Source organism: Arvicanthis niloticus, chromosome 5 (assembly GCF_011762505.2).
Source record: "Arvicanthis niloticus isolate mArvNil1 chromosome 5, mArvNil1.pat.X, whole genome shotgun sequence".
In the NCBI taxonomy this organism is placed as follows: domain Eukaryota; kingdom Metazoa; phylum Chordata; class Mammalia; order Rodentia; family Muridae; genus Arvicanthis; species Arvicanthis niloticus.
In genome coordinates this window covers 55975624-55994630 of record NC_047662.1, presented here as the reverse complement: position 1 = coordinate 55994630, position 19007 = coordinate 55975624, and the positions used below count along the sequence as shown (strand labels likewise).

General features: G+C 39.1%; 1 protein-coding gene across 3 annotated transcripts in view; it reads right to left on the bottom strand.

The window, feature by feature from the left end:
* The window catches only part of Eqtn (equatorin), a 31703-nt gene that overhangs the window by 8034 nt on the left and 4662 nt on the right, over positions 1 to 19007 (bottom strand). The window contains exons 1-7 of one of the 3 annotated variants that reach the window (XM_034503543.2): positions 9949 to 10106; positions 9582 to 9740; positions 8441 to 8527; positions 6939 to 7001; positions 6306 to 6350; positions 5142 to 5201; positions 1143 to 1296 (exon numbers count right to left, since the gene is read on the bottom strand). In XM_034503543.2, the coding sequence (XP_034359434.1) occupies positions 1143 to 1296; positions 5142 to 5201; positions 6306 to 6350; positions 6939 to 7001; positions 8441 to 8527; positions 9582 to 9740; positions 9949 to 10024 (644 nt within the window). In that variant the 5' untranslated portion in view covers positions 10025 to 10106. Of the gene's footprint in view, positions 1 to 1142; positions 1297 to 5141; positions 5202 to 6305; positions 6351 to 6938; positions 7002 to 8440; positions 8528 to 9581; positions 9741 to 9948; positions 10107 to 19007 lie in introns of those variants that run through there. The other 2 variants (XM_076934656.1, XM_076934657.1) reach the window with 2 other exon arrangements.

Below are 19007 nucleotides of genomic sequence, written 5' to 3'. Positions count from 1 at the left end.
TCTTTCCCTATAGTTATATTGTACTTAATGCTCCTGTGAATGAACCAGCAGTATCTAGTGTATGCAACCTTATATCAAACTGCAATATTAGAATTTAAAAGCCAATAATAAAAGTTGCCTCAATTAATAAATGCTTAACAAGAAACACAAAGTGAAGCTGAATTAGGGAGAATAAATATCTAAATTTACAGGTTTAATGAATCAGAGAAATATATCATCAAAGCACCACAGTCAAAAGAGTAATATTAATGATAACTGTGAACATTAAAAAGCAATTGTGTGGGGTCATTTAAAAGTATTCTATGATAGTGTACAAAAAAAAGTTGTAAAGAGATCAATCAGACCTTCAGGTTCAAATGAAATTTAATATATATATTATATATATTTGATTTTTTGAGATAGTTTCTCTGTATATAGTATATATATAATGTATATAACATATATAATGTATACAATATAATATATGATATATGATACATGATACATATGATATGTGATATATGATATATAATAATATATGATATATATAATGTATAACGTATATAATATATATTTGGTTTTTTGAGACAGAGTTTCTCTGTATAGCCCAGGCTGTCCTGGAACTCACTCTATACCAGGCTGGCCTCGAACTCAGAAATCCACCTGCCTCTGCCTTCCAAGTGCTGGGATTAAAGGTGTGTGCCACCACTGCCTGGCAGAATTTAATATTTTTATATAAAAAAACAATGATTATTTAAGACAAATGTCTAGGCCTCAAGGCATAAAATTGCAGATTTTCTGTCTGTTTCAAGGTCTTAAGCAAGGCTACCAAAAAAATTAAAAATGTTAAATCCCAAGCAAATGAGTGACTTACAAGAGAATAAATAGCCTTCATGTTCCAGGGCTATTCTGCAGGGATACAGAGGGAAGAAGCATTGTTTAGCCTCTATTTCCTTCCTAATTAACTGTGTGTTTATTTAAAACAGTGAGATATTCCTTGAGACAGGGCCCACATTCCTAATGCTTAGAGGAAGTGGATTCGAGCTGAATGTCTTACACATTACTGAAGAGGAGACCTGTTCCCATCAATCCACTAAAGATAGGCAGGAGAAAGCAGGGCACCATGGACTAGTTCTGAAGTCAGCAAAGGCTAGTAGGCTTACCGTAGGTGTCTCAGTTTATACAGTGTGGCAAAACAGAATATCAAGAGGGGAATTAAGAGAATGAGTGTCATCAGTGAGATTCCCAGCATTAGTTTGAGCTTGATTTCCTCTAGCTCTGACAGTTGGTCTTCACTGGTCGTATTCAAATCAGAGGCTGGGAGGAAAGAAAGAAAACACAATGGAAAACTGAGTGTCACGCATGCTTTCCTCGAGGAATAAGGAACGCTGAATGTATCTGCAGTAGTCACAGCCCACTCTTCCTATGCCACGCAATGGCTACACGGAGGCCATGTATACACTTTCTCTCTAGTTTTCATAACGGTCTTGGAATAGCTGTACTTAACCCCACTTTATAGATTCACAGAAGTTTGCAAATCTTCTACTAATCAAAATGTGGTTTGTTTTTTTTTTTTTAAGATTTTATTTATTTTATGTAGGTGAGTACACTGTAGCTGTCTTCAGACACACCAGAAGAGGGCATCAGATCCCATTATAGATGGTTGTGAGCCACCATGTGGTTGCTGGGAATTGAACTCAGGACCTTTGGAAGAGCAGTCAGTGCTCTTAGCCACTGAGCCATCTCTCCAGCCCCCAAAATGTGGTTTTAAGCCCAAAGTATTCATGACAATTTTTTTTATGTAGCAGCCTTTCTTCTTGGCTTTACTTCAAAACTACTTTAAATAACTTATTATTTCAAAAGAGATTATTAGAACAATTTATAAGGCACTGGTGCTCCAGGAAGGACAGTTGTATGCACTGCTGCTGGCATGCACTGGTTATTCTTTGAAACTAAAAGTGTGTGTGTAGTGTTGGTGGTTTCCTCTATAAGGCTTAAGATAAGTTTGCCATTTTATTAAGAGACAAATTCCGTGTGCTTGACATTGCTAAAGAAATGAAAATAACTTTTTTAAATTCCTGAAATGAGTTAAATTACAGAATTATGTCTGGCTCCAGAAACATTATGGATCTGATAAAAATCACGTGAAACTGCTTTTCTGTCAGATGTTTGGCCTTCTTGAGAATATGTCTGACTTAAAATATACTGAATGTTGAAACTTTCCTTCTCACATTCACCCATGCCCACTCCCAGTCTTCCAGGCATCTCACTACTTTCTAGGTAATATTTATAGGCAATTGCAAATATATATTCCCATGCCAATGTTCTCTGATTTTTGAACACTTTAATGATTGTACCTGTGATATGATCCAGCAGTAGAACTCTTGTTAGCAAGACTGAAAGCCTAGGTTCAGTCTCTAATACCAACCAACAAACAAAAATTATATTGTCCATGCAGAATGAGATGTGTATAGTTGTGAATGATTGTTATCTGACCCATTTGAGAATATTCAAGTAGATTATATTAAAATGACTGTACTCCTTAAATACACCTATATTTCCTATGGTGGGCTGAATAGGTATGACACCCATAGATTCATATGTTTCAATGTTTGGCTATATGGAATGACACTATTAGGAGGTGTGGCCTTGGAAAAAATGTGTCACTGTGTGTACACATGTGTTTAAGGTCTCCTGTGCTCAAGCTCTGCCTAATGTATAATTAGAGCCCATCCTGGCTGCCTGCAGAAGACAGTCCCCTTCTGCTGCCTTAGGATCAAGTTGGACAACTTTCAGCTCCTCCAGCACCATGTCTGCCTGGATGCTGCCATGCTTCTCACCATAATGATAATGGACTAAACCTCTGAAACTGTAAGCCGGCCTCAAATATTGTCCTTTCTTTTTAAGAGTTGCCTTGGTCATAGTGTCTCTTCATAGCAAAAAAATCTGAAACTAAAATAGTTTTTAAGTTTTGGGGGGGTCAGGGGAAGGATTTGATTATTCTGGGATTCCCTCAGTAGAACTGGCTGATGATTGCCTTGAACTCCCAGAGATCTGCCTGTCTCTGCTTCCCTAAGGCTAGGATCAAGATGCTGCAAAGTCTTTATACGTGGGTATGTTCACGCAGTTATCTCAAAAGACCATCAAGCTGCTGTTCTGTCCCTCCCAAATCAAGCCACATCCCCAGCAGACAGAGACAGAGGCTGAGTTACAGAGAACTGCTATGACTTTGTAACTCTCATTGACTTCTTCCTTAACCCAAGTCACCCCTGTCTCCTAACATTTAGGCTCAAGACAACCTTTAACTGAAACTTTACTCTCTTGTTTAAAGCCTTTCTCTGTGCCAGGAGCCACATAGGTTAAGCCAGATTCGGGCAGTGGTATACAATTTCTCATCTACCACAGTGTAAACAAAGGTCAGAAATTGGCTTTGTTCTCTGATCTGAAGGAAGCTGATAGAACTGAAGGTCTAGCTCTTCAGAGCTGCCTACAGCCATGAAGCTGCACCCTTCTTACATTCCAAGAACTGAAAGATCTGTGTGTTTTCAAGGCCCTATCGTGAGTGCCTACAGTCCACGATGCTGTCCCTCCTAATTGCTTTTACTTCAGGGCTTTATTGTGGTTGCCTAGGACTCTCCTAAAAAAAAGTACATATGAAGGGTAGTTTGCCCTGGTCTCCCTTTCCTGCAAATCTTTCACTCTTTCTAACACAGTATATTTATCAAAGAGAAAGCCATAACCAGAGAAGGCTTTAGCATATCTACCCACTGAAAGTTACAGAATTTGGGCTGGCCTTTGCTTTACACCCCAATTTCTTCATAGAATGAACATGGTGGGAGAACGCACATATTGTGGCTAAAGCACCAGAATACCCAATACTGTGTGTGAATATATATCAGAACACCTGATATATACAGTGTGTGAATATATATCAGAACACCTGATATATACAGTGTGTGAATATATATCAGAACATCTGATATATACAGTATGTGAATATATATCAGAACACCTGATATATAGTGTGTGTGAATATGTATCAGTACACCCAACATACAGTGTGTAAATATATATCAGAATATGTGACATATAGTGTGTGAATATATATCAGTACACCTGATATACAATATATCCTCAGCAAATGGTAGGAATCCACTCCACATTCAGTCACCCAAGTGAAAAACATCCAGAGATGACAACATGTTCCTAAGGTACCTACCATTTGTCATCTGACCAGTGATTTGTCATCACTCCACTTTTTTTTTTGTTTTTTGTTTTTTCGAGACAGGGTTTCTCTGTATAGCCTTGGCTGTCCTGGAACTCACTCTGTAGACCAGGCTGGCCTTGAACTCAGAAATCCACCTGCCTCTATCACTCCACTTTCTTAAAATAGCTTAAGTCAAAAGCTACTTTTCATAAAGAAGTCATTACAGAACTGAGCAAACAGATCTTAGACATGCCACAAAACATATGTCATTTTCAATTATTTACTTGTAGGGCAAAGGGTTTGAAGAAAATTAAAACATTGCCTTTTAATATAACTTTCCATCCAAACTAAGAGTTTGGTTCTAGGGACCCATATCAAGAGGCTCCTACACACCTGTAACCCCACTTCCAGGGGATCTGACACACTCTTCTGGCCTCCACAGGTACATAGATACATGTGGTACACACACACACACACACACACACACACACACAAAGTCTTAACATCAAAAAATTAGAAACCAAAAGAAGGGTTGGACATGGGAAACTCTACATTTTTTGCTATTGATTTTTTTTAAACTTAAAACTCTATAAAGAAAAGCCTATTTTTAAAAGACAATTACATATATAATACATATATAACCTTTATTGTATATATTCTATATATTCAATAATATATCGTGTATATTTTATCACACACACATATCACATATCAATCTGTTTCAACATTTTATGTCAGAAGGCTGGAAGATAGTAATAATCACTGGTAAAAGGGCAACAAGAACACGAGAGGTGTAAGTTGTCTAATGTAGTCAATATCCTCTCTGATGTGGCATTGGTGTCAATTCCGCTCTTCCACATACAGTACCCTTTGCTATGAGAAGTTGTTTCACAATGCAGCCACTAAAATCCATGTGACATTTATGTATCTATTAATTAAAGTGCTTTGTTCTTACCTGGAATTGGTTGAAAAAATAGATCTTTATCATCCATGGTCACTGCCGTTTCATTTATAACTGTTAAGACAATATGTTGATGTTATGCTAAGTAACATTAACTTACTAAAATTTTCGCATGTGTATAAAGGTATGTGTATAATATGTAAAGTCTATTCTTACTATTCATTCTAGTGTTGCGTTGTAAAGTGAATATCTCTATAACTCATGTTCAAACAGAGCTTATCTAATATGTGTGTATTTTCCATAGGGTCCATCATACTATTAGAGACATTAACAAACTATTTAATACTATGCTTAGGGGCCAGTTCAAGGAATGACTGACTGTACCTGTGAGGAAACTAAAAATATTTGAAGCTACCTCAATACTGATAAATGACCTTGAAGATTCTACAAATACTGACATTATGGTAACAAAGAAATCTCAGTGAGTAGAAAATCCTGAATGTAAATACAAAACATACAAATAATGATAGTCAAGTGAATACGTTGTGTATTTCATTTTTTATAATGTGTATGTGACACATATATTACTTATGTTAATGTGAACCTCTGTAGCTGCATAGAATACATGCAAGCATAGACTGATCTGTGCATTATATTGGGCATGTGTACTTGTGTATTTATGTTGTACACATTACTTTCGTGCACAAATATACACTGATACTTTTCACTTATATGTGCATGCCTGTGTGTTTATGCACACGCTGCTCCAAACATAAAGGAGCTGCACTGAGCGAAAACCTAGTCTAAATGCTGAATCATGAACTCAGCTGGATGAGTTTTTGATCTGGCCTCATCTCTTTCTGGAGTCAAAGGTAGAAAATAAGAAGATCATGCTAGTTACCTGCGACACAATGAAAGACAGGGAAACCAACTTCCCTAGACCAGCTAGTGTCTTCTTGATTTTAAGATGCACTCTAGATTGCAACCTTTGCAGGAGACATACTTCTGGGTGCAGAAGACTCAGAAACTGCAACTTTTATCATTTCTCCGAGTACAACATTTGCTTTTACACGGGGCAGTAAACATTCATGTGTTGATTATTGTTAGAAATATTTAAGTCAGTCTTGTCTTTCTTATATAAAATGTTATGAATGTCTTCTTATATAAACTGTTAGAAAATAAAAACATTTCCCCAGTTACTTTACAACATTAATTTACCTTTAGCTAACATTGTCCAAAACGCAGGCACATTGGGGGTTGAGGCTGTTCAAAAGAGATAACAGGAGTAATGGATGAGAATCTACTGTCTCCAATTAATTACACACTCACTCAAAAACCTATGAGAGTCATCCTGGGTTGTATAGCTTCACAAATATTTCATAAGGAACAAGGATCTTGGCAAGAAAATAAAACAGTAATTTTGAATTTATAGCCTCCCATTCTAGAGACCCTCCCTCAAATAATCTTATGAAACATTAATCATTGTGACTAGAGATACATTTATTCCTTAAGCAGAAAAATGTACAGTCACCAAAAATATGAAAATATACCCCATATGTTTATCTTAGATAAATTTAAACTTTTATAAATGAATTTTATAAATTTACATGTATATTTATAAATATTTTAAAACTTCTATAATATTCACTTCCCATTGCTTTTCAGGTGCATTTGAAAATAGACTCTTACATATTTGCCACTTAAAAGATTCCAGGTGACTCTAAACAATAGCAGCATGGGCTCTTTAGGCATGCTGTTCACTTATGTCAAGTTCAAAGGAGTGAAAGATAATGGCATAGGCCACATAACAATATGCTCCTGATATCAAATACAGTGTAGTAGTCTTAATACTTTTACGAGAGGGTTCATTAGGTTTTTCTTCTTCTCCACTGGCAGTTGGTTTGGCGGTTTTATCTAGAAAAAGGAAAAAGTATTTTCAGCATATTAAAATAATGACCAATTGTCAAGACAAGGAGAAAACAAGGAAAGAGAATGACTTTTTTTTTTTTTTTTAATCAGAAATGAAGATGAGGAAGAAAGGCCTTGGAGAATGATGTTTATTGAGTATGGGATGCCTGAAGTAGGGTTAATATGTCTTTACTCTATGAAAGAGAGTAAAAGCATGTAAGTTAGGCCTTTAGAGGTAACGGAGGGCTATAGGGTACGATGGTTGGCTTTGGCAGGCTCGCTAGGCAGGCCTAAGTGTAAACCTCAGCCTATGATGCATCCTTGTGGAACTGCACCACAGAACATTTGGGCTGTACTGGTTAATTTAGCCATATGTTCCATATGGGGTACCATCCCTCAAGAGGGAGAATTCTCTGGAGGGACACAATGAATTCATAGAGCTTACAAATCCAGCACAGGTAATCCTGTTAATGAGAAAGGGTAGAAAAGGGGTCCTATTTCTGAAAATAACTGATTCAGACAGGACTCAAAACAGGAGACTAATTCCAGCTGCAATAAAACCATTAATTCCCACTAAGGAGAGGACCACCCAATTGTCTCCATTTGCCTTATAGAGACTATGCCCAAGCAATTTATCATTAGTGAAAGCTATCCTGGAACTCTCTGTTTATTTGATGGGCTTGCTCTTCTGGAATAGTCTACACTTCAACTCTTCTTCACAATCCTCTAGCTGTGGGGATGGAATCTAGGATCTTGGATTTTTTTTTCTTTGGGTACTATGGTTCTCAGTAACTGGTATTGTTGAAAATTTGAGGTGCCTGGAATACTTAAGTGTCAGTTAACTATATCTTATTCCACACAACTCAAGATGTTTGATCTACACAAACAAGATGCCCCTGGTGAATTAACTGAGTTTGTCCTAAAGTGTGAGTGCCAAAGGTTTGAAATTGATCAAATACTCCATTATTGTCAAGTAAATTTGTTAATAATTGGGCATCAATGAGTCTGCCCCAGTATTGAAATTGCCATAGCCAGAAAAAGGTCACTTTTTGATATTTCACATCATTCAAAATATAAAAGTATAAAAGAGAAAAACCCCACAAACATGGATTTAAGAAAGGTGAGTAATAGCCTGGAATATTAATTTAGTTAATGTTTCTTTCCATGCAAACTGAAAAACAGGAGGTTTAGAAGTGAGAAACTCTGCCTTCCTGCTTTCTAGAATGGTCACTGTAATGAGCATAGAGACTCACAAAATGTTACAGAAAAAAATGTGTGTGTGGGTGGGGGGCTCGGGGGACGGAGATGACAAAACTCTGCTGTCTTCCAGAAGTACAAGATGAACAGTAGAGGTGAAATCCTGGGCCTCCCCCATTTTCCCCAGGGCTGCTTTGGAATCCTATGGTCTTGGTGTGTGCAGTACTGAAGGTGCATTCAGTACTTACAGGTCTTCATAGAAAATTTCACACCAGTTGTGGCAGTCACAGTTATTTCAGAATTCGTACCCTTTACATTTGGTGTGGTGAACACATCTACAAAGAAAATCCCAAGTCTTTAGCAACCAGTAAATCACTTCTTATTCATTGCATTTTTTTTTTCTTCACAGTATTTTTTAACTTTAAAAAGTATCCACTAAAGAAAAGTATGACTAAAGAAAAAATAATTATAAACAATAAATATGAGACTTTTTTCTTCTTCAAAGGAAGTGACGCAAGGGGTAAGGTGAAAATTCAAGAGGAAAAACATCAAAATAATTTTCTTAGGATACATAACCATGTGAAACAATTGTTGTGGAAATTCATAGAAAATATGTCAGTATGTATAAGATGCCAAGATCAATTTTTAGAAGAGCAATATTGTCACTAAGTTCTAACCTTAATGTCTCAGAAAATGAGACAGGATTAGAGATACAGTTGTTAAAAATATAATTAAAAACAAAACCAGATTTGAGTATAGTGTGCCCTTAATTGGCTTTGTTTAATGTCATTGCATATAGACACAGGGAGACTACCACAGGAAGAGGGTGAGGCATAGACTAAGCTGATGCCTCCACAGCACCTTGGCCACAGCGGCTGAAGGAAGCAAGAAAGGATTCCCAACCTTTGGTTGGGATGGAGCCCTTGTCTGGTTTTTTGATTTTGGATTTCCAGCTTCTAGAAGTATAGGAAAATAGTTTTTGATTGTCTTGATCCTTTTAATTTGAGGTGTTTTGTTTCAGCAACCTTCAAAACTGATTCACACCTCAAAATAAGTTTTGACTAACTTGCCTTGGAATTAGATCAGTTTTCACTAACATGAGGAAGAGTGACAGTGCCATGATGAACAGAAACAGTGGCAAAGACAGCCTTCTTCCATTTCATAACACCTCATAAAGAGTTGTAGGAAGCAAGGCATTAACTTTACACACTGAAGTAACTACAAAGTGAATTAGAAATTCAAAACTGGAAAAGAAACCACGATGGGAGGTTACAAACCAAGCAGCAGCAACAACAAAAAAGCAAAAACAAAAACAAAAAACAAAACAAACTAGCATGATTATATTTTTGCATAAACTTTTGGTATATGCTATTAACTTCAAAAACTTACACTGTTTTATGTCTTTATAGTAATTGCCCGTTTTCTCATTGGCAGGAGTATCAACTTCATTCTCTTCTGATTTGTGTAAAATCATAGAATCCCTATCTGTATTATTTTCTTCGTCCGCATAATACTGTTCTTCATCCGAAAGCATCATACCAGGGTTCTCTAGAAAGGAAACATGACATACCATTGAGTAGAGGTGTTAGTTTTCTTTACTGCTTCCTCCCACTGAAATTTATTCACAATTAGAGACCGATATTTAAAAGTTAAATTATGTTACACCTCCATCAATCATCATGCAGAGAATTTCCATATTCTGACTTTCTATCATTGAGAGTCATCCTTCGGATTGACTAATCAAATATTTACTTACGTTCTACAATGGGCTGTAGACTGATAATGTCTGAGAGGAAAACCCCAAATAAAAAGATCAACAGTATAAAATCCATCGGGAAATTGGTGTGATTTATCCAGCAATCTACTGTCTCCTTAGGACTTTCTTCTTGTGGCCCAGCAGGTCCTAAGACGCAGTGGGACATTATGACATCACTGTTCTTGGGAAACAGAATGCCAGGGAAATGCCCAGAGCTTTGTGACTCCTTCTCATGGCCATTTCATGATTGGTGTTATAATGTTTTTAGTTTCTAAAAATAAACTTTATTTTTTTTTCTGGGAAAGATGATACATGTATTTTCATGAAATAATGTTAGCTATTAGTTCACGACTTTAAAAATTTTGTTGATAATGACATAAAAACTTAAGGAATTTGGGTTTTTTTAAATGACATGTTTTAAATAGCTGCAGTCTGTTAAAACAAAACAACAACAACAATAAAACAAACAAAATGAAATGAAAACCTAGTTAGAGAAAGCAAAATTTAAAACTCAATCCAAATACCCTACAAGTTCTGGTTCAAAACTATTTCACTATAATTTTGTAATAAAACTTGTATGAAAAAACTTTTTTTAAATTTTAAGATGTATATTCATTATAAGATATAACATGTTTTATTCAAACTGTTTTTCAATGAGGCCAAACTTCTTCACATTTCAACAGAGAAAGTGATCCAATACTTAGCTAGTTAAAAGGAGACTTCAGCATGAATAGGAGTGTATTTACATAATACAATGTAAGTACAATGTAATTATAGATTACTTACATACTAACAATGAGCAATAAAGACAGAAGACTAATGGGCATTACTATGTGATCAACAGAATTTGAAGCGTGCTAACTTTAACGATTATCAATGATAACCCCTCCACAGAGGATAATATTTATACTCAAAACATAAGCATCAGGAAAAACATAACATCACAGGACTTTTGTCTGTCTTCAGTAAAGGGGAAAGTCCAAGTACAACCTGTGGTCCTTCACTGATGGTGCCTGGTGATGTGGAGTACAGAGTCATCAGAGTCTTGTTAACGGAAAAAGGATGCAGAGATAATGTGTCCAAAGGAAAGATGGACAAGCCAGCCAGGCTCTTGACTAAAGTCAGTCAACCAAAGGGAAATGATCCCACATTTGGCACTACTTTTCTTTCAGACTCTTCCACTCATTTCAAGTAAGAACCTGAAGTTGGAAAGACTGAGTTGACAAGTCTCTTAGAGCTCTGACCTCTAGTGCCTTTCTAACATGGTTCAACACTGGAAATCAGAAAATCAGGAAGCAAACATGTCTCATGTTATTATGAACTATCAAACAACTTTGGATGATAAAGCTCAACTATGATGTACATTAAAGAATCATATCAGGTGGTACAGAGGAGACAAGAGTGGGAGAAACATGGTTACCCAAATCTGCACAAATTCTGGCATGCAGCAAGTGATCTATGAATTAATGCAACATTGTATTTAGTTCAGGAATCCCTAAATACCAAAAGTCAAATTGGCATTTTGGGGACACAGACTTTTCTTAGGTGTTTTATCATGTATCTCTCTCCACTGAGTCCTCCCAGAACAAACTTTTTTTTCTTTGAGACAGGGTCTCTCTACATAGCCTTGGCAGTTCTGCAACTTATTAAGTAGACCAAGCTCCCTCCCTCCCTCCTCCCTCCCTCTATTTCTTTCTCCTTCCCTCCCTCCCTGCCCCTTTTCTGTCTCCCCCCTTTCTCCCTATGCACTCCTCCCATTTCTCTTTGTTCTCTGTCCTCTCCTACCTTTTCCTTTTCTCTTCCCCCCTCTCCCCACTACATGCCTTTCCCAATCCTATCTCCCATCTCTTTCCCCCTTTCCCTCTCTCTTATTTCCTTGTATTCATCTTTCTCTCATCTCATGCTCTTCTCTCTCCCCCATTACCTGTACACTTAGATTTTTCAAAACCTACTTTAATAAGGGTTCTCAAACACTTCCAAAGGTAGGAGAGAAAAGATGGTAAATAGGACAAGGGGATGTGGGTGGGCCTGTTTAGAAGTAGTTCTTTGTGGGTGATTTCAATCTCCGTTATCCAGATACTGACTGTCCAGTTCAAAAGTATCAAGCATGAATCAGCAATGATAGCTCTATCCATCAGAAACTGCTAGGCCTTCACCAAATTAGCACAAGTTAGTGGGAGTGACCAGGACAAGTAGTATGCCAGGAGCTCTCTGCCAGTGCCCCTCTCAGTGAACTCAAGATCTTCGAAGATGCAAGACCAGAGTCACACAACTAGCTATGCAAGTGCTCATGTCACTGTCTGTTGAATCCTATTTATACTCTCCCCAAACATCATGTGTTGTCTCATGGGTCCTGCCTCAGCAAAACATCATGTGAGTCTGTGTCACATGAGACAAGCAGAAATTTCCACTTCACTTACCTTCACCCTCGCCTCTCACTCCCCACTCTTTTTTTTTTTTTTTTTTCTCTTCTCTCCACTGTACATTTTGCTTTCTCTATTATCTCTTCTCTTTTTTTCTGGACTCCTCTCTCCTTTCTCTCCTTGCTTGCTCATTTCTTCCATTTCTCTCCCGTCTTCTCCCTTCTCTGTATCTTCTCTCTCTTCTCTGTCTCTCCTTCCCTCTCCTCTATCACTGTTCTGTCTTTCTCCCCCCTCTCCCTTCTCTACTCTCTGTCCCTCCTCTCCTTCCTGTCTAACTCTCCTCTCCTAATTCTCTCTTCTCTTGACTCTTTCCTCTCTTGTTCCATCTCTAGCTTCTCTCTTACCCTTTTCTCTCTTCCCTTCTTTTCTCCCTCCTTTTGTCTTATATCTTCTGTCTTACCTATGATCTCTCTCCCTGTCTCTCTTTCCTCCCTCTGTATCCTCCTCTCCCGTCCCCATTCTCTCATATTTCCTTCCTCTCTCTTGTCTCTCTCTCTCCTCTCTAATTCTCTTTTCTCTCTAACTCCTCACTCTCACTCTCTCCTCCCACTCATATTTTCTTTATATTTCACTCCCCACTTTTGATCCTTTCTGTTCTCCATCCCCCCCACACTTCTTTCTTCTCAATCCTCCATTTTCTCCTTCTTCTTCCTCCTGCTCCCCACTCCTGCCTCTCGCTTTACTCTCCCTCTCTCTGCATTCTCTATTATCTCTCTCTACCCTTACTTTCACCCCTTCACCCTTTCTCCCCTCTCTCCTTTTTGCATTGAATTAATTGTATCTTACTCTTCTCCCCCTCTCTCCTATACCTTTCTCTCCTGCTCCCTTCCTCTTCTCGATCCTCTCTCCATCTGTCTTCTCTCTCTCCTCCCTCTCTCTAACATGCATTAACAACATAGCAGAAGGTTGTACTTATACAGATCTGTGTATGACTGAAGTAGAACAAGAGGCCACTTTTTCTTGCCTTGGAGTAGTGCAGTTCACTGGAATTGTATATTCCAAGTAAACAGTGCAAATGGAGGTTATAGTAAAGCAGCAGCAATGAAAAGGAAAGAGAGAATGGAGAGAGACAGGAGGTCAAAGTCACATAAGAGTGAGAAAGGAAAAGAAAGAACATAGAGATGGGGGAGAGAGAGGAATGAGAGAGAGAAGATGAAGGTGAAGCAAACCAGAGAATGGGAGAGTGACAAATTAGAAAGAAAAAAATGAGAGAGAGAGAGGAGGGACAGGGAGAAAGAGAACAAGAGATAAGAATGGAAATCAGAGGAGAGGAGTTAGGAAGGAGACAAAGGGCAGTGATAAGACAGTAAGAGAGACAAGACAGACTGAGAGGGTGAGAGAGGATAGAAGGAGAAGAGAGAGTGGAGAGAGCATGAGGGAAAAGAAGAGGGGTCAGACAGACCCTGAGCAAGAAAGACGGGGCTGAAAAAGAGGAAAGGAGTAGGGAACAAAGGTAGAGGGGGAGAACAAGAAGAAAGAGGAGATGGGTGGGAGAAAGAATAGAGAAAGAATGATTAAAGAGTAGGAAAGAGGTCAGAGCAAGAGAATAGGGCTAGAGATAGAAGACAGAGGGAAGAGAGGTGAGGGGGGAGCGAGGAGGAGAGCAAGGAGAGAAAGAAAAGACTAATGATAGATGCCATGTGGAGCATGTGGAGGGAGTATAGACATCGAGGTGAGATGGAAAAAGGAGAAAGTAGAGAGAAGAGAGACGAGAAGAGAGAGGGAGGGAGAGAAGGGAAGAGAGACAGAGGGACAGAAAAGAAGAGAGAAGCAGAGACAGAAAGACAGGGAGAAAGGGACACAGAGAGATAGAGGCAGGGAGAGAGAAAGGATATAAAGTTATGAGAGGAATGATGAGAGAAGTGAGAGGAGACGATGAGAGAAGAGAGTGTGAGATAAAGGAGAGGGGGAAAGCAGTGATAAAGGTGAGATGGAGAGAGAGAGGAGAGATGGAAGAGAGAGCAAAGAAAGAGGCATTCCAACATTCTAAACTGTAGAAGAGCAGAGTCTGGGTCCCAAGTACAGGGTCCTGCTATGTCACATGAATGTTCAGCCCTATACAAATACATGGACTCTGCTGTTCATGCACATCACTTTATGCTGCAGTGGTAAGTGCACATAGAACTTTTGCAGAGATTCCATCCTGTAGTACTTTTATCATAGACTCGAGTAGAGTGCTCAACTAAGACATTCATGTGCAGTGATGCACTAAGATATCACTGGGTGCAGTACTTCCATGAGTCCTGATGCTCTACAGCCATGAGTTTCTGCTGTACTCTTCCCTCTGTGTGCTTTTTCTCTAGTAGCACCTCTGTATGGAGCACTGATGTACAATTGATGTTGTTTTGTTACTGCCATTTGTGCAACATATCCATCCATCCCACGCATTGCTCTACTCCTAAAAATCTGTCTGCTGCTGATCGAGCATGTTCCGAGCTCAGCAAGTACATCCAACTGCTTTGTTGTAAAAGTGCGTGAGTTTATAGCTAAAGCAGTAGTGCATCAGTGTTTGAAAAGACACCACTGTCATCCCCATTCTGGTCTGTACCTCCACCTGAACCTATGGCAGATCAGGGAGCCTGTGCCCCCACCCCCCGCTCCCAGCCAGTCTGTCTCCCAGGAGATCTGTCCTAACCAGAAACAACACTTTCTGCCTTCCAGGAGGCCTGCTCTAACCCAGGTCACACAGTTCTACCTACCTCCAAGGAGGCCTACTCCAGTCTGAGACACCCAGGCCAGTTAATACCAGAAACAACCAGATAGCAAAAGGCAAGCACAAAAACATAAGCAACAGAAGCCAATGTGCTCCTGCCACAGCAATCGCTGGATACCCTAACATACCTGAAGAACATGATTTTGCTGTAAAATCCCATCTGATGAAGATGACAGAGGCTATAAGGAGGATATAAATAACTCCCTTAAAGAAATATAGAACTCAGGTAAACAGGTAGAAGCCCTTAAAGAAGAAACAAATAAATCCCTTAAAGGAATACAGGAAAACACAATCAAACAGAGGAAAGAATTGAACAAAATGGTCCAAGACCTAAAAATCGAAATATAAACAACAAAGAAAACACAAATGGAGGCAATCCTGGAGATGGAAAACCTAGGAAAGAGATAAGGAACTACAGATGCAAGCATCACCAAAGAATACAATAGATGGTAGAGAGAATCTTGGATATAGAAGACAGCATAGGCCGGGCGGTGGTGGTGCACGCCTTTAATCCCAGCACTTGGAAGGCAGAGGCAGGTGAATTTCTGAGTTCGAGGCCAGCCTGGTCTACAGAGTGAGTTCCAGGACAGCCAGGGCTACACACACAGAGAAACCCTGTCTCAAACAAACAAACAAAGAAACAAAAAGACAGCATAGAAGATATTGACACATCAGTCAAAGAAAATACAAATTGTAAAGGAAGAAGTCAAGGTATCACTATTTGAGGATGACATGATAGTATACATAAGCAACCCCAAAAATTCTACAGGAGAACTCCTACAGCTAATAAACAACTTCAGCAAAGTGGCTGTATATAAAATTAACTCAAACAAATCAGTAGTAGCCTTCTTTTATACAAATGATAAAATGGTGGAGAAAGAAATTAGGGAAACAACACCCTTCACAATAGTTACAAATAATATAAAATATCTTGGTGCAACATTAACCAAGCAAGGGAAAGATCTGTATGACAAGAACTTCAAGTCCCTGAAGAAGGAAATTTAAGAAGACCTCAAAAGATGGAAAGATCTCCCATGCTCATGGATTGGTAAAACTAACATAGTAAAAATGGTCATCTATAGAGTCAATGCAATCTGCATCAAAAGTTTTAACACAATTCTGCACAGACATGGAAAGAGTAATTCTCAACTCCATATGGAAAACAAAAACCAAGACAGTGAAAACAGTTCTCAAAAATAAAAGAACTTCTGGAGGAATCACCATCTCTGACTTCAAGCTGTACTACAGAGCAATAGTGATTTAAAAAAAAAAAAAAAAAAAAAAAAAGAATGGTATTGGTACAGAAACAGACAATAGACTCAAAGACCCAGAAATAAGCCCACACACCAATGGACACTTGATCTTTGACAAAGAAGCTAAAAACCATACAGTGGAAATACGAAAGCATCTTCAACAACTGATGCTGGTCTAACTGCCAGGCTACATGTAGAAGAATGAAAGTAGATCCATATTTATCACCTTGCACAAAGCTCAAGTCCAAGTGGATCAAGAACCTCAACATAAAACTAGATACACTGAATCTAAAAGAAGAGAAAGTGGGAAATAGCTTCAAACAAGTTGGCACAGGGGAAAGTTTCCTGAACAGAACACCAGCGGCTCAGGCTCTAAGATCAACTACTAAATGGGATCTCATGAAACTGAAAAGCTTCTGTAAGGTAAAGGACACTGTCAACAGGATAAAATAGCAACGTACAGATTGGGAAAAGATCTTCATTAACCCTATATAGGATAGAGAGCTAATATCCAAAATATATAAAGAACTCAAGAAGTTAGACTCCAAAAAAACAAATAACCCAATTAAAAAATGGGGTACAGAGCTAGACAGAATTCTCAACAAAGGAATCTTGAATGGCCTCAAAGCACTTAAAGAAATGGCCAGCATCTTTAGTCTTCAAGGAAATGCAAATCAAAACAACCCTGAGATTCCACCTTACACCAATCTGAATGGCTAAGATCAAAAACTCAAGTGATAGCATATGCTGGTGAAGATGTGGAGAAAGAGGAACACATTTCCATTTCTGGGATTGCAAACTGGTACAATCACTTTGAGAATCAATCTGGCAGCTCCTCAGAAAATTGGAAATTGTTCTACCTGAAGACCCAGCCATACCACTCTTGGGCATATACCTAAAAGATGTTCCACCATACCACAAGGACACATGCTCTACTATGTTCATAGCAGCCTTATTTGTAATTGTCAGAACTGGAAACAACACAAATGTCCCTCAACCAACGAATGGATACGGAAAATGTGGTTCTTTTACAGAATGGAATACTATTCAGATATTAAAAACAAAGGCATCATAAATTTTTCAGGCAAATGAATAGAACTAGAAAATATCCTGAGTGAGATAACCCAGACCAAAAAGGACATGTATGGTATGTACTCACCAGTAAGTGGATATTAGCCAAAAAGTGTAGGCTATTCATGATACAACTCACAGACTGCATGAAATTTAACAAGAAGGCCCAAGTGAGGATGCTTCAATCCCACTTAGAAGGGGGAGCAAAATAACCATGAGAGGCAGAGGGAGGAAGGGATCTGTGTGGGAGACGGGAGGAGAGGAGAAAAGTAGGGCAGGATCAGGGGGGTATAGGAGAAAAGTCAAGATGGCCAAGAGAATGATTGGAAATATACAACTGCAAGGTGTGAGGGGCGGGTGAACCTCTAGAAAGTTCCAGAGACCTGGAATGTGAGAGGCTCCCAGGACTCAATGGGGATGACCTTAGCCAAAATGCTCACCCTAGAGACCACCTCCAGTAGATATAAGTGGAGGTATGGAGCCATTCACCCATCTTCAAAATTTTTGACCCAGAATTGTTCTTGTCTAAAGGGAATGCAGGGACAAAAATGGAGTAGAGACTGAAGGAAAGGCCATCCAGTGACAGGCTCAACTTGGGATCCATCCTATGCACAGGCATCAAACCCTGACCCTATTACTGATGCCACGTTGTGCTTGCAGACAGCAGCCTAGCATGGCTGTCCTCTGAGAGGCTCTATGAGGAGCTGGCTGAGACAGATGCAGATACTTACAGCTAACTGAGGTTGGGGGCCCTTAGGGAAGAGTTAGGAGAAGGATTGAAGGGGATGGCAACTATGCTTCTATGTGCTTCTGTAAAGTACTTCCCTGAATATTGATGTAGAAAATCCATGAATCCCAATGTAGTATGATATTCATATATGTGTATCCAGACATCCATGTGTGGTTCTTTGCAAAAATATGTGTGATCACTCCTGTAATACTGAATCCATGTGCACATCTTTGTTTGTATTTCCATGTACGCTGCTGTATTATCACATACACATAGATTTTGGGACATTATGAATTCTGATCTCCTAGTAAATACATGAACACACTAGGGCAGCAGAGAGCATTGCTCTACTTCTGCACTATTATGTAAATGTCCAGATGCAATGCTCTCATAATGTATTCATGTGAAGGGGGTGGTTCTGATGCTAAGGTCCAGTTCTCCAATTGGTTCTTGATCTGTCAGTAAAGAAAGCTGGAGGCCAATTGCTGGGAGGAAGGTACAGGCGGGACTTCTGGATTTCAGGAGGAAAAGGCAGCTGCAAGGAAAAAGAGGGGGTTTTTTGCCATGCTTTGGAAGGAGAAGAAGCCAGCAGCCATGTGAGGTCTCAGGAGGAGCTGGGGCCTGTGGCTGCTGCTACAGTCAGATGGTCAGGGATGGTTGGCAGGGACCACTGAAGTTTAGGGCAGGTGGGAGGAGTGGAGATTAAAATATTGTTAAGGGCACGCTTTTCCAGGTGGGGGATAGTAATACCCAGCAATTGTGTCTTACGGCAAGTTGTAAAGGAACAAACTCTCTGTGTGTGTGTGTGTGTGTGTGTCCCCAAGGATTCAAGGGAAGTCATGGTGGGGGCTGGTAGCACAGTCATCTCC